Source organism: Crinia signifera, chromosome 2 (genome assembly GCF_055691185.1).
Source record: "Crinia signifera chromosome 2, ASM5569118v1, whole genome shotgun sequence".
NCBI lineage: Eukaryota > Metazoa > Chordata > Amphibia > Anura > Myobatrachidae > Crinia > Crinia signifera.
Window position 1 is genome coordinate 306,007,359 of NC_139218.1, and position 21,225 is coordinate 306,028,583.

Genomic DNA, 21,225 nt, shown 5'->3' on the forward strand with positions numbered 1-21,225 from the left:
TATATGTGCGCTATATAAGAAACTATATAATAAATAAATAATGTTGACTTATTCTGTTATAGAGGTTTTTACCTTATAAAAAAGAATCAAATTTTATAAACCCTGAACAAAATGTTCAGTATGACATTCAGGCATACAGTAGGCTTTGGACAATGAATTAACTTGCAGATAGTGTCATGCAGTTCCGTACACAAGCAGTGTGTGCTCTATTAAAGTAATCATTCCAAAAGCTGATCCCACACCAGACGATTATGTCACTTTCATGAGTCACTAACTGCCCTGGTCAATATGGATATATGGTCATTTAGTGCTCATGCTCAGCAAGTGCACCACATGTGAACCTAGTTAATCTGTTTAGCCAAAGGCAGTCATCAGCCGGCTGTCATTTCTGCCTATAGAAATCTGGTTTATTCCAAACTGATTTTATTACGATTTCATGTTATTCTTTGCCCCATACCGAGGGCTAAATTGTACTAAAGCTTCTTAAAATGAATGTTGCACATAGCAACCCATCAGATTCTGTCTGCCATTTCTCTATTGCAGAAAACGATAGACTGAATCTGATTGGTTGCTATGGGCCACATCACCTCTTTTTATTTTTTAGTAATATGACTTGTGAGCAGTTTTATTTAAATTTATAATAATCCTTATGTCTTCTTATGTGGTGCTACTAAGCAGTGATATATACAGTACTTACATAGTTAAATAGTTGATGAGGTTAAAAAAAGACACTAGTCCATCAAGTTCAACCTACATTGAATCTCCTATGATCCTTATCTTATATTTGTGAAAGATGAAGCGCCTACCAATCTATTTTAATTCAGAAATCCCTGGTGACCCAATATGGCAGTCCTATTTCTCTTTGGGATCACTACTACACATTTCATTAACAGTTGTAACCCTGGATACTCCCTTCCACTATAAATGTGTCTAACACTTTCTGAAACATATCAGTTGAGTCTGGCGTCATAACCTTTCCTGTACTGTATACCATATATTTCCCACCCTTACTGTAAAGAAGTCCTTCCTTTGTTGGTTGTGAAACTTCCTCTCCTCTAAACTTAGGGGAAGACCACATATCCTGTGTACAGTGTTGGAGTAAAATGTTCCCCTGAAAGTTCTCTATATTGACCCTTAATGTATATGTACAGTATATAGTAATCATATCTCCTCTTAAGCTGCCCATACACAGTGCTATTTGTGCAAGGTGCATTTTGTACTAGATCACATGACATCTAGTTCAAAGCGCATGTGAACTAAGCAGAATCGAGCATCGCAAGCACGAAGAAACACGGTGTGATTCGGGCAGCACGGATGGGGTCAATGTTAGCATTAATGCCTCACAGCACTAAGGTCATGGGTTCAGTTCCCATTATGGACCTGTGGTGTAGAGTTTGTATATTCTACCCATGCTTACGTGTGTTTCCTTTATCTATGTTAAACCTCATCTTCAAGATAAAAATGGCTACTGCCATTGTTGAGAGTCAACATGCTCCCAAGACTAAAGAAAAGTGTGTCAAATTTGGCAGATACCCTGACCTGATCATTCTACACCCCAGTTCACCAGATTGGGATCATGTGGAAGTCCCTTATAGCCATGACCACTATAAAATAAATAGGATTACTTTACCAAACCACTTAAGGGCAGCCTTGGGGGAGCCATAAAATAGCAATACTATTTTCTGTTAACAAACATTAATGTTTTTCATTAGTATATCATCAGTTTATCACATTGCAAAGTACTTATATTTTAATCATATCTGAATAATAATGAGCATGGTAACAAATTTGTTTACAGAGATTGCAAAATGAAGGCTGAAAGGTGTTAAATACTGTACATATTTTTTTTTTAAATGGCAATATTCTAAATGTAAAGGTCTAAACAGCCAGTTCATACAATCGTGTTTACCTACTATATTCTAAAAAGCATGCTTATAGTCATTTGCATAAATAATGCGACGGCAGCATTGCAGCTGCTGCATCAGGAACAGAAAGGCAAACCCTTGCTTTGCTATTAAAATGATGAACTGACCTTGCTCCAGCTGTCACAATTTAGTTGTAATACGATATGCAGCAGAATAAATGCTTTAACCCCTTAGTATTACAATGGAGAGGTTAGTCACCTTGCTCAGGTACAGTAGTTGACATTTAGTTGGAAACAGATATATTGTGTAGGAGGATAGTTAACCCTTTACTTAGCATTACAATACATAAGTTACTCACCTTGCTCCAGTGGCTGACATTTAGCTGAAGTGGTTTTCATCTTAAGGGCCTCTCTAACAGACATGTCACAGCAGGAACCTTTGTTAGTGTCTTGATCACTGTCAGCTTGATCACTGTCTCCATGACCACTGTCTCTTAGGCTTGCTCTTTCTGGGTCTTTGAAGGTTGAGCTACTGATTTATTATATAAAAAAGAAAAATGAAAATCATTTTAAGTGTCCCACAATGAGTAAATGTGATCTGCTACCGTAGAATGTACTGTCAATGGTCATATATAGAGTTAAGAGTATTCTAAACATCTTACCTTTGTACAAACTGTTGTCTGCTTCCAATGTAATTGGACTCTGCAGGGAAATTGTCTGTCTGTGAAAAAGAATAAAGCAAATATATAAACAAATATACACATATATGTGATTACACACAGGACAAACAGTCTGCCAAGATCTGGGGCTCTATGGCACACAGATTATTAACAATTCAGATATTCCCTAATTTGATACATTGTCGATTTTAATTAAATACTGGAACAAAATCAAGAATTCTGAAAATCTAAAATAAATACATCCAATCATTGCCTGCTAAAATAAACATTCAAATGTGTCCCACAAAGTACTGTATAGGGTGTATGGCTATGATGATTAAATATTTGTGGCAACGGAAAGAAAATACATGATTTTTCTATAAAAAATAATTATTATTTAGAACTAGTCAATTTTATTAATAAAATGATACAATCACCAAATATTCTGGCACTGTCATTATGTAATATGATTTTAGGAAACCAACCAAATAACATTAAAATGAAAAGATAGACTCTACGATAAGACTCTACGCACAATCTCTTGTGGGCATTTTCCTTTCTTTGCTCAAAAATGAGCTCTTTATGTATGTATAATTTAATCTACATAATTAAATCTCATCCATATTAATAGTTGTTGCTGTGTAACGCCATGGCATGAAAACAATAATATTAATGATTATAGTTGCCAAGTGACAAAATAAAGCTATTTAATGGTTCTATTACTGATCTAATGTTATTCACTGGATACAAAATATATGGGCTTCTGCCAATTACAATCGGCATTTTCTTTGTAGAAATCATCCCAGCTTCAAAAGGCACAAACAATAGAATACTGACACACAATATAGCATGATGGGGAATGAGGAAACGCATCAACACTGTACATGAACACAGTCTGTATCTGTAGCAGATGACATATTGACATTCTTGACTGCTCCGTATATTATATCATGCCGCGATGCACCATCAACAGTTTTTTTTTTTTTAAAGAAAACACTTAAGTACCACTGAGAAAGCACTTAATTAATGAAGCATAAAGCCTAAGGTAATGTTTAATGTTGCACAGCGAGTGTTTACATAAATGGCTGATCTTAAAAATTACCCTCTTTTTCTAGGAGTTAATTCTCTTTAATCTTGCTGGTGGCCTTGCGTTATTAAAATGGTTTTCAATAACGAAGACCTAATGATGTCATTTGTAAGACTGAAGAATTTGTTAGAAGCATGGCACTGTATACTGGAATCCTTTATATTATATTTTCACAGTTGATGATACTCACTTTTATTTATTTAATTGTTTCTAGAAACACTTTCAAATGGGCTTACGTATTTTTGTTTTCATTCATCTGCTATATACAGTAAAACTCACCTAACTATAAATTTAACGGAAAAATGGTTTTGGAAAAAAGCTTTTATATCAGTATACACAATGGGGCTGATGCTATACTGGATGTATGTCAGATTGCAAAGGCATAAAAACTGGTTTTACGCATGTATAGATTTGCGTGTTTGACCCTTGTGTCTGCTTATGAATGGAAAAGCGGGATAAGAAAGGAAAGCGCTGCCCAACATTGGCTGAGTACATTTGACTTAAATGATACAGACCTGCACATAGACAGATATACTCCTGTCAAAGGTACCGTATATCAATTGTGGTAGCCTGAGGTCAGGTGTGAATACACTCTGTTGAGAACAGTAGCCAGCACTAGCTCACGGCATTTAATAAACTGAATATGGATTTGCTGCTAAATATAATGTGTTTTTTTTTATCGATCCAACATAGAGTACATGTACATTTTGTTTTACATGCTGAATTCCATAAGGAATTTTCCATATAAATGAAATCATAATGTCAGCTGCTAATTTTTCCATCAAAAGTATGAAAAACTGATATTGAGATATAATACAGTGCAAGTCTGCTGAAGGTGCAGGACGCTGGGGTAAATAGGACATTTAGGACAATTATTTACAAGGCATAGGTTTTGCCTTGCAAATGACTGCCACTTTAGAAACTGTCCAAATGTGTCCGGCATCCTGCACCTTGGACAGTCATGGCCTGTATTACATCTTTCAATGATCACAACTGGAAATTTATTTTAGAAGTGTACCATTAATTGACACAATAGAAATCTAGACAGTCCCACAAGACGTGGGACTGTTGTGGTGGTGGTGTTGGTGGTAGTGTGTGTGTGGCGGAGTTTACTGGTGTTGTTTCAGCTGCTATAGTGGCATACAACATGAATAAAAAGAAGAATGATATAAAAAAGAAAAATATATTGTATTAGATACATAAGGATTGTTGTCAGTTTACCTTGAATAAATGTTTAATAAAACATGAAGGTATAATTTTTGCATAATACATTTTAAACAGTAACAAAAAAGGATCTTAACCTTCAAACTGATCTCTAAGACCTGCACAGCTATAAGCAATGTATTACCAGGGCTATTTTTCAGCAGGCTCCAGCAGGAACTGAGGCCCTTATTCTAGTGCAATCTTTCTGACAAAATATTTCTTAGATGGACAAAACCATGTGCACTGCAGGTGAGGCAGGTGTTACTTGTGCAGAGATAATTAGATTTGGGTGGGGTTTTACACCTGCCTCACCTGCAGTGCACATGGTTTTGTCCATCTTAAGCCCCATACACACGGGGGAGATATATTGCTCAGCAATATATTGACCAGAGATGGTCGCTGATGAAAAGGAACCTCTGCTGGGGGAGCCGCAGAGGTAACTAGCTGGTCGCAGGAGCAAGCTCCTGCGACCAGCGATTACAATGGGGCAGAAAACGGGAGCGCGCACCCGGCGATTTATCGCTGGTGCGCACTCCAATCACTGGCAATATGGTCGCCTGCGACCTTATTCCCAGCGATTATAGCCCCTATCGCCCCAGTGTGTACACAGCATAAGAAATATTTTGTCAGAAAGAGTGAACTAGAAGAAGGGCCTCAGTTCCTGCTGGAGCCTACTAAAAAATAGCCCTGTGTATTACTTATTGATTTCTTGAGCACATGTTCTCTGAAACACCCAGCATTTCCTTATTGTACTGTACACATGACCAACATTTAAATGTATGGTATTTTGCAGCATGGAATGTGCAATGTGGCCGCCGCGTTGCTTGGGGGGATGGGGGGTGCGTGATGTGGTCGCTGCGTTGCTCATGGGGGGGTATGGCCACAGTAATGCGCCCCGGCACTTACCTGCTCCATAGGAGGAGGGAGGACGCGCATTGCTCCATGGGGAGATACGGTCGCCGTGCTGCTCCGGGGGGGTGCGATGCGGCTGGCACGCTGCTCCAGGGTGGGGGGGAGAGTGCGATGCGGCCGCTGCATCGCTCCACATTTTCATGGTGATGCTCCGGGGGGGGGGGGGGCACTGGTGATGCTGACAAGTCACTGGGGGAAGGGGGGGTAATGACCGCCGCTCACCTCCATCTGGGGTCCCTGCTCACAACTACTGCCCTCCAGTGGCCGGCGCACTAGGCAAATGCCTAAAGCTGCCTAGTGGTGGCGCCAGCCCTGCAAGAAACACTAAACCAAACAATTGCTTTGGATCTTGTTACAATTGAATCAGATTGGATGGATGTTTTATAGAACAAGCATAAGTTATGCTGTGTACACACAGTGAGATGTGACATTAGATTTTGACTATATAGTCAAAATCACATGCAGATCATATGCAGATCGCACAGGTTTTTTACCTTGCAATTCCGATGTGCGCTCCCGGGACAGCACAAATCGAAACCCAGATAGAAAGGGCAGCAATGACTATATAGTGCAAATCGAATGTATAAAACATGAATTGTATGTAAATAGTACAGAGTTAGCAAAGATTGCATAGCAATCGAATCTTAAGTTGAATAGCAAGGGAATCTCACCGTGTGTACACACCATTAGATGCATTATTTCTTATATATTTGGAACAAATCTCACATTCCAACATCTAAAGAGTGAATCCTGACAAAAAATGTCGGTACTTCTTTACTTTCACGGCGCCACTAGATAGGACAGATAGGATACTAGATAGGATACGATTTTGTATGCGATTTGACATAAGATATCGCATAAGATATAGGAAAAGATTTAGTATCCATTTCATTACCCCACTATCCACTAGGGCGTGGAGTTGATTTTATATAGCGTGGCGAGCGCAGCGAGCCACCGAGCCCGAAGCGTGGCGAGCGCAGCGAGCCCCGCGAGGGGACACGGATGTTGTTTCAAAGCAAGTCCCCAATATTGCATGCCATTTGCATGCAATTCCATAAAATACATTCCGTGTCCCCTCGCGGGGCTCGCTGCGCTCGCCACGCTTCGGGCTCGGTGGCTCGCTGCGCTCGCCACGCTATATAAAATCAACTCCACGCCCTAGTGGATAGTGGGGTAATGAAATGGATACTAAATCTAATCCTATATCTTATGCGATATCTTATGTCAAATCGCATACAAAATTGTATCCTATCTAGTATCCTATCTGTCCTATCTAGTGGCGCCGTGAAAGTAAAGAAGTACCAAAATGTCATTATTTGGCAGAGGGAAGACCTTAGATACTGCATAATAATATGTAAACTCAGCAAAACATACTGAGTAGAACTATAGAGTGATACGGTTATGTACAGAATATTAGATATGAGTGGTTTTTGTTGGAAACCAGACACACCTGAATTTTGGGTACTTGTGAGTTATCCGGGCTGCCGATTTCTAAATCGGGTCGGATCGGGCACATCGCATCGCATCGCATGCGACCATCGGATGCGATGCGATGCGATGCGATGCGATGACCCGATTTTTCCATAGGAATCAATGTTAAAATGGACTGAGTCCATTTTAACATGGAATTCAATGGGAAAAAATTGTCCTTTTCATACCCCTACTATCCAAGTGGGCATGGAGTTGGATATAAACCTGTGTCGAGCGTAGCGAGCCACCGAGCCCGAAGCGTGGCGAGCGTAGCGAGCCCCGCGAGGGGACACAGAATACCGGCCCCTCGCGGGGCTCGCTTCGCTCGCCACGCTTCGGGCTCGGTGGCTCGCTACGCTCGCCACAGGTTTATATCCAACTCCATGCCCACTTGGATAGTAGGGGTATGAAAAGGAACCCTTTTTCCCATTGAATTCCATGTTAAAATGGACTCAGTCCATTTTAACATTGATTCCTATGGAAAAATCGGGTCATCGCATCCGATGATCGCATGCGATGCGATGCGATGCGATATCGCATCGCATCGCATCTGATTGTATGCCTTAACTTAAGGCATACAATCAAAAAATCGGCAGCCCAGATAACTCACAAGTACCGAATTTTGTTGATCTCTGTAGAACAGTCAGGTTTTTCCAATCCTCAAATTCAGAACTGGGATTTAAAAACCATGGGGCCAAATGTAGAGTGAGAGTTTCAGAAAGTGAGAGATTTTGGGAGAGTTTTCCCATGTTTTTTTAAAGCAGCAATCAATTACATGGTAAAATCAACCTGGTTTTGCAGTGTAATTGATTGCTGCTTTAAAAAACATGGGAAAACTCTCCCAAAATCTCTCACTTTCTGAAACTCTCACCGTATTACATTTGGCCCCAGATCTCTATTTGTGTTGCATGTAAATTCCTCCTTCATAATTTCAGGTGCCATTTCATTCAGAAGAGTATATGGTGCACAAAATTGACTGGTAATGATTGCTATTGATGGTAATAATACTATATGGAAGTTACTGAATCTGTTTGTCAAACCAAAACACAATGTTGATTAACTGTATAAACAAAACAAATGTGAGTCTGCACACATCTCTACGGAATATAACATCTCTCTCTCTCTCTCTCCACAGTATATTAAAAACAAAGACTGATGTGCGCTCTGTCCACTTTACATAAATGCGGTCTACCCCATGTACAAGGTCCCTTTTATGTAGCGCAGCCACGTCTCCAAAAGAAGGCTCTCTCCAAACTCCAATTCAGTGCACATGTGAAAAAAATAATAATGGAGGAGGCGTACTTGTATACAATATGTAAAAAACACTTTACTTCAATATAAAAGCTCACATACACAAGGGTATTAAAAGATGCTCAATTCAGTCACCTGTGTTCAAATGTTATTAGACAAAGGAATCATGGTTCAGCGGTTTTAGTGGCACAGCAAGAATTCTCCGCGACTCAAGAAGCAGACCAGCCGGTTCAGAGTCACTCTGGACAAGCCCTCTTGTCACCGTCACTCTTGTCAAGAGGGGAAACGGTCATCTGTCAGACCAGAGGTCGACAGTCATTAGGTCGACCCCGGAAGGTCGACTGTCCCCAAGGTCGACAGGGTTAAAGGTCGACATGGCTCAAGGTCGACATGACTTAAGGTCATTAGGTCGACATGCGTTTTTCACTGTTTTTTGAGCCAACATGTGCCGACACGCGGTATTTCATGCCCTACCATCCACTAGGGCATGGTGGGAGAATAAAATAGTGTGCCAAGCGCAGCGAGGCACCGTGCCCGAAGCATTGCGAGCAAAGCGAGCGATGCGAGGGGCTGCGGTTCAACTCCAACTGTGTCCATGTCGACTGTGTCGACATTTGGGTAAAAAAACAGTGAAAAACTCATGCCGACCTAATGACTGTCGACCTAAAACCCTGTTGACCTTGGGGACAGTCGACCTTCCGGGGTCGACCTAATGACTGTAGACCTAAGTCTGGTCTGACAGATGTACTGATTCCCTCAAGAGGGCTTGTCCAGAGTGATGGTGAACTGGCTGGTCTGCTTCCTGAGTCACGGAGAAATCTTGCTGTGCCGTTGTATGCTGCTAAAACCGCTGAACCGGGATTCTTGTATCTAATAACATTCGGATGCTGGTGACTGAATTGAGCATCTTTTAATACCCCTATGTATGTGAACTTTTATATTTGAATAAAGTGTTTATTACATATTGCTTACAAGTGTGCCTCCTCCATTCTTTTTTTTCCATATATATAATCTGGACAACCACCTGGTTCAGTGGACAGAACAGGAAAGAAGCATGCAGCGGCACTCAATTGGATTTTTCAAAACGTGTATTAATCACAAAGCTTGAAAACCAATGTTTCGGGGCTGGCACTCCCTTTTGTCAAGGTTTGGGTGAGACCTTGACAAAGGGGCGTGCCAGCCCCGAAACGTTGGTTTTCAGGCTTTGTGATTAATACACGTTTTGAAAAATCCAATTGAGTGCCGCTGCATGCTTCTTTCCTGTTCTATCCACTGAACCAGGTGGTTGTCCAGATTAAGGGAGTGCCGGGCCGCAACAAATGCGTATATGTATATATGTGTAGAGGCACATCACACGATTCCTATGTTACGCTTTATGATCATCGATCACATTCCTGAGTCTATACGTAGAGGGAATAGATCATTAAAATTGTTTCAGTGTGAGGCTCAATGGATTCAACGGCTGGGCACATTGGCCCCTAGAGGCCTCAATGAATTCAGAGGCTTACAGTACACTGTTTTTTGTAAAATGCACCTCAGTTGTACTTTGGTAAACATTCAGTGAACGTTCATAATATATTCTGATTGCTGACTCCAGTATTCTCGATATCTTGTATGCTATTTTTATGCATCTCTTTCATTCATAGCCTTGTTTTTGATTATTTTATTTTTGATGCTGACATTTTTTCATGTTTTCTCTGGTCATTATTTATATGTCGACACTTATATGTGTCGACATTATTCTACACGTTTTTTCTTTATATGTTATTTTTATGTGTTTAATATTGTTTCTTCTCCCTGGTAATGCTATGTGGGACACTAATTGATCTGTATTGTGGAGGTTTTCTTACTGTGTCAGCCTGCGTGCTGACGATTCTTATGTCTGTTTATTTACACACAGTTACCTTGGTAACCTGATGCGGCTGGGATGGACTGAGGATGGCAGCAGGGCTCAGCGTGATGATGCAGCGGGACACACGCGGTGCGCTGACACTGTAAACCGTCACTGGTCTCCCGCTTATTCAGTATTGGTGCCCGGTACTGTGTTTAGGTGTGTCACCATGGAAACGGGGGCGGGGTTGGGCGCTCTGTCGGGCCTCCACTGCTGACGCGGTGACAAGCTTGTTGTGTGCAAGTTCAGTGGCGCCAATCCTAGCCTGACACTATTGGTGTGGATTTCACCTGGGCATGTATAAATACGGCTTTGTATTTATTGTTATTTGTACATCCTGATGAAGAACCGTGATTAAAAAGTTTGAAACGTTGAAACACTGCCTGTGAATGTTTCTTTTGGGTGAGTGCTGCCATCTGGATGTCTATATCTATAAAACCATTGTGTCTTCCACGCACATTAAGACTCTCCACCAGTCTCCAAACTTTCAAGTGTTCCCTGAAAACTCACCTCTTCAGGCAAGCCTATCATATTTAAGTTCTACATGCATAACCCTCCGAGGCACTTATGTATTATATAGCTTCCCTTCTGGACTTGTAACTGCTATGCTATTACTGGTGCCTGTCCTTATGTTTCCCCCCTATATCCCTATAGATTGTAAGCTTGCAGCAGGGCCCTCCTACCTCCAAGTCTGTCTGTTGTTACCCAGTTTGTCTTATCACTGTCTACTATTGTAAAGCGCAACGGAATCTGCTGCGCTATATAAGAAACTGTAAATAAATAAATAAATAAATATATATATAAACAGGGGGTGGCAGCGGCACTCAGGACTTATCTTAATCCTGAGTGCCGCTGCCACCCCCTGTTTGTATCTGGGACAAGCGCATGCTGTACCCCTGCTGATGGCACCTGTCCCTGAAAGATTTTAAAAGGAGAGGAGTGCCAGCCGTACATACTATATATATATATATATATATATATATATATATATATATATTTATATATATAGTCGAATAGCCGGCACTCCCTTGCTTGAATGTGCAATAAGCGCAAACCCAGACAGGGTTGGCAAATATATACAGGTACAATGGCGGTTCTTATTGGCTATCCCAAATCACATGACAGTTGTTGACAGCTGATAGCCAATAAGATCCTGCTTTGAAATCAGAGTAAATCAGAGCCTGCACATCTCTAATATATATATATATATATATATATATATATATATATATATATATATATATATATAGATAGATAGATAGATAGATATCTATATATATATATATATATATAGCAATTTTTGTGGAAGCAGGCACTCACCATAGACACCAGAGTAGTTGAGACAAGGATTTATTTCATAGTAATGGACCATTACTATGAAATAAATCCTTGTCTCAACTACTCTGGTGTCTATGGTGAGTGCCTGCTTCCACAAAAATTGCTATATTTGGGACACTGTTTCCTTTAGAGCGGAGCACCGCAACGTTGTCTGCAAGAAATGGATGGAGTGCGGTTCCTCGAATCTACTATATATATATATAGATATATCTATATATCTATATATATATATAGATATCTATCTATCTATCTATCTATATATAAATATATATATATATATATAGATATATATATATCTATATATATATATATAAAGATTCTTCTGTTTATTAAAAAGTTCAATAGTGTGTTTACAAAATATCACATTAAATGCTATTTTATATTTATCTATTCCGTAAAGTTAAATATACTGTATGATTCAAGGATTGTGTCTTAAATGAGCAATTTCCATACAATACAGAATTCATTATACATTTCTATGCCCTTTATGTTTTCAAGAATGCTTCAAGCATGCACAACATACATAGCAAAGATGAGGAAAGAATTACAATAGCCTTTTCATATTTACAGTAGCTCATTTTGGAATTTAAAAAGAGACAGGAAATAGCAGAACCCAATTTCTGAAAACCCACTGAGAAATATAGGACTCACAATAATGAAAAAGAGTAGCAGTAAATGTTGTACTGTGCATTATATTATGGCTAAAGAAGATTTACACTATTGTATTAATGTATTAGGCTTGGCTTGTGCATGCTATCTTGTATATATATAACTGAAAAAAGTTTTATAGTTCTACATTTGTTTACTGTACTGTACTTTTTATCAAGGTCTTTATAGTGGCCCTTATTCAGATCTGATCGCAGTACAAATTTGTTCTCAAAATGGGCAAAACCATGTGCACTGCAGGTGGAGCAGATGTAACATGTATAGAGAGAGTTAGATTTGTGTGAGTTATTTTGTTTCTGTGCAGGGTAAATACTTGCGGCATTATTTTTACACTGCAATTTAGATTTCAGTTACAACACACCCCACCCAAATTAAACTCTCTCTGCACATGTTACATCTGCCCCACCTGCAGTGCACATGGTTTTGCCCATTTTGAGAACAAATTTGTACTGCGATCAGATCTGAATAAGGGCCAGTGTCCATAGAGACCACAATGAGCTTTAAAATAGCAACATAATGGGCTTAAAGGAAGTACACAGAAGGCAAACAGAAAGATAACCATTGTCTTGTAGAAATTGCCTAAACTCCACCCTTATTGGGCATGTTTAGCCCTACTGTAGTGCTAAACCACCTCTAACCCCCTCCCAATATCATTGAATCTCCTATCAAAATGAATATATATATATATATATATATATATATATATATGTGTACAGATGTGCAGGCTCTGATTTACTTTGATTTACTCTGATTTCAAAGTAGGATCTTATTGGCTATCTTATTGGCTATCCATAATCACATGACAGTTGTTGACAGTTGATAGTCAATAAGATCCTGCTTTGAAATCAGAGTAAATCAGAGTAAATCAGAGCCTGCACATTTCTCCGTTGTGTCACTTTTTATAGCTTGATAGATCTGGCCCTTATTCTGGTTCACTCCTTCTGGCAAATCCCTTCTTAGATGGACAAAACCATGTGCCCTGCAGGGGGGCAGATGTAAAATGTGCAGAGAGACTTAGATTTGGGTGAGTAATTTTGTTTCTGTGCAGAGAAAATACTGACTGCTTTATTTTTACACCGCAATATAGATCTCACTTTGAAGTAATACCCCACCCAAATCTAATTATCTCTGCACATTTTACGTCTGCCCCCCCCCCCTGCAGTGCGCATGTTTTTGTCCATCTAAGAAGGAATTTGCCAAAAGGATTGAACCAGAATGGCCAGATCTATCAAGCTATAAAAAGTGATAAAATGGAGAGTGATAAACAGCCAGCCAATCAGCTCCTACCTGTCATGTTACAGGCTGGGTTTGAAAAATAACAGGTAGGAGCTGATTGGCTGGTTGTTTATCACTCTCAATTCTATCCCTTTTGAAGCTTAATACATCTAGCCCTATGGCCCTTAGAGTCAGTGATTTCTTACTATCCAGAATTTCTTCTTGGTAAGCACATTTATATGTTCACAAATATTATGTAGTAAAAATGTTTACACCGAGATACTGTAAATTGGCAAAGTGATCACATTAGAAAAATTACACGTTAAACAAAAAATGTATACACCACGTTTATTTTATTATCCATTTCAGCATAATTGGGAGGTAATTATTGGCATGACATATCACACACACAATTGCATGTGTAATATATTTCCATCATTTTCTTTAGATCAACCCTCATTTCACTGATACTGTATACTGCCAACAAAATGCATTAAAAGCTGTTTCAACGGGTCACCCTGTTCCAGTTTTCTTGTTAAGCTAATACATTGGATCATATTAACGGTGGTTCCTTGTCAATAATGCAGATCAAAAATTATGTTAATGGAGTTCTGCTGCCAATGCAGTGCTCTATTTTGAATTGGATATAAGGGTGAGTATTTATTGCAAAAAGATATTAAATTGTGAGAGATAAAGTATTATCCAGTCCGCTTCTAACTTAAATTTTACAGGCTGTGTTTGAAAATTAAGTTAGGAGCTGATTGGTGTATACTTTATCACAATACTCACAATTGTGTCTCTCTGTATGCTTTGATAAATACCTCCATAATATATATATTTTTTGGACCATTACTTTTGATTTTCAGAAATTTCTGATCTAACATGCTGAAATAATACTTGTCAAACTAATGTATTTCTGTTGTATGCACTCAACGTGATAAAACAGCATTCCACCAGTATGGCAGCATTATATCACACTAGCTTATCAAAACACATTGTTCATTTAATATTAGTAGATTGCAATTTAAAATGTCAATTTATCTGTATGTCATGCAGTGGCAAAACACAGGGGGACGTGTAAGAAGTGTTCCACCTGTGTGATATAACGTCCTTGCCAAGCAAAACATGGCTGGCTGTGTGTCAAAATTCTAATACAGTGGAATTGTTTAATACAAAATTCTCTAATGTGCGTTCCAAAAGTGTACCATTCTTCACCAGAGCTTATTCTGAGATTATTATTGGCATTTATATTATATAATGTTTTGTTTCATTGCCGTCTGCTCTCTTTAAAAAAACAAAACAATATATTTAAACAATATGCAATAACATTCTGATGACACAGACCTTATTCTTTAAGTGGAGTAAACAAAATATATAATACCACCTTTAATGTTTCCCTATCACCTAGTAAAAATTAGTATGGAAGTTCTGCCCCATCTAGCCAGTGCCCTATGGCTGCCATACACAATGCATTTTCCCAAGGCAACTCTTCATGTCTAAAGGTGTGTACACACTGTATGAACTGGCTTACAATTTTGACTATATAGTTAAATTTGTATAGCTACTATAGTTAGCCAAAATCCCCTGCATCCGAAACCAATGGAAGGACCCGCGGTGTTGGCATCTACCGATATAATAGACTATGCAAACAAATATAGACTATCCCAGTGAGCACCGCGCCGAGATGGGTCACCTCAAGGCACCGGCGCTACAGATGAGCACGGCTCCATCTGTAGTCAAAATCGAAAGTGCATGTTGCCAGAATCGGCTCCATGTACTTCAAGCGGACCAAAATCGGTCATAGCGCCTATCGCACCGTTGTACACAACTTTACAGGTAGGACTTTGGCAAGATATAAACACGATAGACCCTGAGGAATAATGATTTGCATGTACAGTACATAACAGCTTAAGATGTAGATTCACAAAATCAATAATAAAGAAAGAAAAACATGTAAGGTGACTAGAAGGGCACCTTAACATTGAATACATTATTCAATTTGGATGTACTGCACATGAAGTATTATGCAAAAAAAAATAAAGTTCTTTAAACACGCTGGAATATTATCTCTTCGAACTTTAACATTAATCAGCAGAAAAGTAAGAGTTTTTAACAAAACAGAATAAAATGACACCTAAAGGTCAATGAATTGAATTCTCAATTATATTTCCTGTGAGCAGATGGGTGCACTGAAACTTAATGATTGAATTTGAAACGCTTTAGTGCACCTTTTATCTGCATCCCCCACCCTGCTGGCAATACCTTCAAACTACTAATCAGTGATCATGTTTACAAGATTTAGCCAACTGGAATGATATGTAATATCCTATTATGTGTGGCTTATTAAATCTCAGGCTGAAAAGAAAGCAGTTTATTGAAGAAGTGATAAACTAATTGTCTCTTATATTTTCTTAAACTGAAATACGATAATATTGTCATGATACATGTATATACATAATTATGTGTTCTATGTGCTCACCAGTGGTGGCTCCCGGATTCTAAGGCAGCCCAAAGAACAACGCCCAATGGAAATGGCTTGAGTGACTGGCAGGTCGGACTTCTAATAGGAAGTCACTCCCAATCACAGTGAAGCCAGTGCAGTATTAAAATATCAACAAAATGCTTGATAATAATGTGCACATTTTTAGAAAGTCCTGCAAATGTACTGATTACACTGAAACAGCTGAGAGCACATGACAATTCTAGGTTATGGACTGTGAAAAAAAACAAAAAAGGTGTTACTGGATAATTCAAGTTGCATTGTATGAACTAGCCTGCAGCTGGTGTTTGGCCCTAGAGAATATAGAGCAACAGCCCTGGGCAAATAGACTATAAACTAGATATAGCATAGAGTCTTCATTAAAGATGGATCAACACATGGACTGCTGTCGAAGGCAAAGGTCTGGAAAACCTAGCATCTTATTTCAGCTAGTAAATGTTACTACAGTGGAAACATATTAGACTCTGAGACTGAGCTTTTATGTAGAAAGGGTTCACATTTTCCAAACCCTTTATTTACTAATATGGCCACATACAGCTATCACCAAATTACAACAAATATACAAATATCTGTCATTAGCATGACACAGACTTTGCTGTTAAGTTAACCCACAATACTAATCTTAAACTTTTACAGCCAGATGTACTAAGCTTGAAAAGTGATTAACACCCAGCCAATCAGCCCCTAACTGCCATTGCATGAGATGCGCCTGCGCAATTACATTTGGGAGCTGATTGGTTGGTGATTTATCACTTTTCAAGGCTTAGTTCATCTTGCCCTTAATACAGTACACTACAAGAGAACTAAGATTAAAAACTGAGAATAAAGTAGTACAATGGAGAAATAAGTGGCATAAATGGAAAAAGCTACAACTAGCATTCCCAACTTGGGTCCTCAAGGCACACATAAAGTGCCCATCAGGGATGGCGCCACCACTAGGCAGCTTTAGGCATTTGCCTAGGGCGCCAGCCACTGGAGGGTGGCAGTTTGGAGCAGGTGTCATCCCCCCCTCCCCGGATGGAGGTGAAATCTCCAAGTCACTGCAGGGACCCCACCAACTTAATACACAGCGCCGCAGAGACCCCTCAGACCCACCGAAGCTGCCCCCCCCCTCCAGCAGGCTAGTCGCACCCCTCCCCCCTAGTTGCACCCCTGTGTAGCGGTTGCAGGGGGGCAGATGTAAAATGTGCACTGCAGGGGGGGGGGGGGGGCAGATGTAAAATGTGCAGAGAGAATTCAATTTGGGTGAGTTATTTTGTTTCTGTGCAGGGAAAATACTGACTGCTTTATTTTTACTCTGCAATATAGATCTCACTTTGAAGTAAAACCCCACCCAAATCAATCTAATTATCTCTGCACAAGTAACATCTGCCCCACCTGCAGTGCACATGGTTTTGTCCATCTAAGAAGGATTTTGTCAGAAAGAGTGAACTAGAATAAGGCCCTTAGTGAACAACTCTGCACACCTTGAAAATATCAACAGAGCCTTCATCTATATCATTTACACCACAGTAGGGAGTCTGACTATCGAGACTCTGGGTGATGAGAATATTCGGACCTCATCTTAACAGGTTATTATTTTACCAACTTCCCATGGTCCGCTTCATCTGCGGAATTTTTATGAAGGGCATACTGTAATCTTTTTTTTTTTCTCTGTTATTTTTTTTTTCTCTGTTATTTTTTTTTCTCTGTTATTTATAACACATGGCTGTTTTCTATACTGTGAGTTGGGTATGACCTATATCATAACCCTCTATCTAAAAGATGATATGCCTGTTTGATCTTTTAACTCTTGTGAGTATAATAAACTATTTTCTACTTTACTTAAGGAAAGAGTGAAGGGATCTACAATTGATCATGTATCTCCATCTTACTATCAAAACACACTAGGATGGATTCTGATTTTATGTATCTGGACATACTTTAACATTGTTGTATTTATTTTTGTTTTATGTAATGAATAATGGGCCAGATGCACTAAGCTCCAAAAGTGATAATATGGGGAGTGATAAACAGCCAGCCAATCAGCTCCTGCCTGACATTTTTCAAACACAGCCTGTGACATGGCAGGTAGCAGCTGATTAGCTAGCTGTTTATCACTCTCCATTTTATCACTTTTGGAGCTTAGTTCATCTGGCCCAGTGTGAGCAGGGGAGGGCTGGCAATGGGGCGGGGTGCCATCTGCCCCCCATGCCAGTGCATTTATGCAGCAATAGGGCCACCTGAAAGCAGGGAAGGCTCTTGTGCTTGTCTCCCATCTGTCAGTGTCAGGCTGCTGCACAGTGCACAACCAGCATGAGAAGCAGGTGGCTGCCAACAGATCCGGATCTGGCCACCATAAATGGGGTACAGAATGTGCTGCAGGGACAGCATTCCCTTGATAGGTCCCCCTCAGGCCCCATCACCACTGGATGATGATCAAGTTTCCTTTTCTCCCATCTCCTTGGTCTGCAGTAGCCCCACCCCCAACAAACTCTCTTTCTCTTCACGGTTCTCCTTCTTCCCTGGTCCCTGCCGCTACTGGAACGGCAAAGGAGAAGGCTAGGCCTGGCACTAAGCCTCTCAGCTGTGGAGCACAACACAGAGGTACCCCTGTCCCCTGTGGTCTATCTCCCTGTCACCTGCAGTCTCTGTTCCTGTCCCCTGTGGTCTCTCTATTTCCCTGTCTACTGCAATCTCTCTCCATGTCCCCTACAGTCTCTCTCACTATCTCCCTGTCCCTGCACATTCTCTCTCCTTGTCCCCTGTAGTTTCTCTCACTCCCCATATCCACTGTGGTCTCTCTATATCCGTATCGTCTGCAATCTCTTTCGCTTTCTCCATGTCCCCTGTGGTCTCTCTCTCTTTCCCCTACTATTCTCTCGCTCTCTCAATAACCCTGCGGTTTCTCTTGCTCTCTTCGTGCCCCCTGTGGTCTCCCTATATTTCTGTCACCTGCAGTCTCTCTCACTTTCGCCATGTCCCCTATGGTCTCTCTCTCTGTCCCCTATGATTCTCTCGCTCTCTCTGTAACCCTGCGGTCTCTCTTGTTCTCTTTGTGCCCCCTGCGGGCTCTCTATATTTCTTTCCCCTGCGATCTCTATCTCCATGTTTTTCTGGTCACACTCTCTCTCTCTGTCCTTTGTGGTCTCACTCTCCCCCCGTCTACTCAGGTCTCTCCCGCAGTCTCCCTTTCCCTTGCGATCTCTCCAGCTGTCTCACTTTCCCATTCGGTCGCTCCTGATGTGTCCCTTTCCCCTTCCGATCTCTCTCGCTGTCTCCCTGTTCCCCTGCAGTCTCTCTCGCTGTCTTTTTGTCTTCTGCGCTCTCTCTCACTGTCTCCCTGTCTCATGCATTGTATCTCTTTGTCTCCCATTCCCCTACTGTCTCAGTCTCTATCTCCTTGTCTTCTGCAAGCTATGTCATTATCTTCTCTACCCCACAGTTTCTACCACTGTCCCCTTTCCCCATGTAGTCTTCATCAGTCTTGGAAGGGATGCTATACATCCTGGTTTTCCCAAGATCATACCAGTTTCTGGCCTTCGTCTTCTGGAAAGACCCCAGTCTTTTTTTTTTTTTATATATATAACAACCCCAACCCCAGGACCACTTCTTTGTGTTTCCCCCCAGGCTGAAAGTTACCAGCCAGCCCCTGAGTATGGTGGGGAGATTATGTAAATTACTTCATAAGAGCCATTGTGAAGATGGACTCTGACATCAAAAAGATAAGGGGAGTCCTTGATCTATTTATCCTTGTATTTTCATATATATATGGTGTAGCGCTATAAGTTCTATCTTTACCTGTTAGTATTTTGAATTTTTGCATTGACATATGGTGATACTATTTCAGCGTTTAGACGAACTGTTACAGCAAGTTGCACTTGAGAGAGATTTTCTCATCTTTTCCTGTTTACTGTTATGTTGCTCTGTCAGTCTGATGGGCTGGTAACTAGTATGTTTATAACATAAAAAGTGATGCACTGTTCTATCTTATCACCAAGAATCAAATAAAAAGATTACAGTGGGACTCATTGTGTAACACACTTATCGCAGCAATATAAAACTTCCTAGCACCATTATTTGCTGTACTGAGAAACTAGCTATATTTAGCTAAATAGCAAAACTGGGCAGTAACTAGTGGCACAAGCAGGAGTGTCTTAACAGAGGAGGGTGCCCATGTGCAGTCTCTGTCTGGGATCCTCCTCTTTAGTGGTGTAACTAAGGGTAGGCAGCCCGAGCGGTTGTGGGGGGAGCTGGTGCCACCAGGGCGCAGCAGGGTCGTGGCACACTCTGGAGCCGAAGGCTGTCCTGACTCATGTGTAAGCTCTGTAGGGAGGAAGCTGTGTATGTAATGCTGAGCTGCCTGAAGGTGGAGCTGCTGTGCACAGCTCCTCGGCTAACAGGAAGCTCTCAGAACGTGTGACAGGCTGACTCTCCAGTAGTTCCCGGAACCAGGTGTGTGGGCAGGGGGGTAAAGAGTGTGGGCAACATTAATGTATGTTGGCCCACTGAGAACTATGATGTCATGGTAGCTGCAGTGGGAAGGGGGAAGACTGGGTATGTGGAAACTGGGTGCCCCCTGTATGTGGGGGTTATTTGCTTTAGTATTGGTGTTTTGTAAGTATGCTGTGTGTGCATGTATTCTATGTATGTGTGTATGTATGCATACTTTATGTGTATAAATATGCAGTGTGTGTGTGTGTGTATGTATTGTATCTGTGCCTGTATGCCATGTGTGTGTGTGCGTGTATGTCGTTGGTGTGTATGTGTATGGTATGTGCGTATGTATGTCCTGTGTGTGTATGGTATGTGCGCGTGTATGTCCTGTGTGTGTGTATGGTATGTGCGTGTGTATGTCCTGTGTGTCTGTATGGCATGTGCGCGTACATGTCCTGTGTGTCTGTTTGGTATGTGCGCGTGTATGTCCTAGGTGTCTGTATGGTATGTGCGCGTGTATGTCCTGTGTGTCTGTATGGTATGTGTGTAATTACTGTATGTGTGTATGTATGTATATATGTATGTATGTGATATGCGTGTATGTGATGTGTGCATGTATGTCCTGTGTGTATTTATGGTGGGTTTTAGAAACATTTCAGGGTAACGCTGGAAAATGGAAAGGGGGGGTGCCATAATTTGTTTGGCAGGGGGGGGGTACATTTCTAGTCACGCCACTGCTATTTAGCTGGCAGT

The 21,225-nt window shown here is 40.7% G+C and overlaps 1 protein-coding gene across 6 annotated transcripts in view; it reads right to left on the reverse strand.

Moving 5' to 3' along the window:
* PCDH17 (protocadherin 17) overlaps window positions 1–21,225 on the reverse strand; it is a 165,659-nt gene that overhangs the window by 102,283 nt on the left and 42,151 nt on the right. For 4 of the 6 annotated variants that reach the window (XM_083168899.1, XM_083168898.1, XM_083168897.1 and 1 more), the window contains 2 exons: window positions 2,527–2,585; window positions 2,224–2,396 (listed from right to left, as the gene is read on the reverse strand). In XM_083168899.1, coding sequence (XP_083025025.1) covers window positions 2,224–2,396; window positions 2,527–2,585 — 232 coding nt within the window. The remainder of the gene's footprint in view (window positions 1–2,223; window positions 2,397–2,526; window positions 2,586–21,225) is intronic. The other 2 variants (XM_083168902.1, XM_083168900.1) reach the window with 1 other exon arrangement.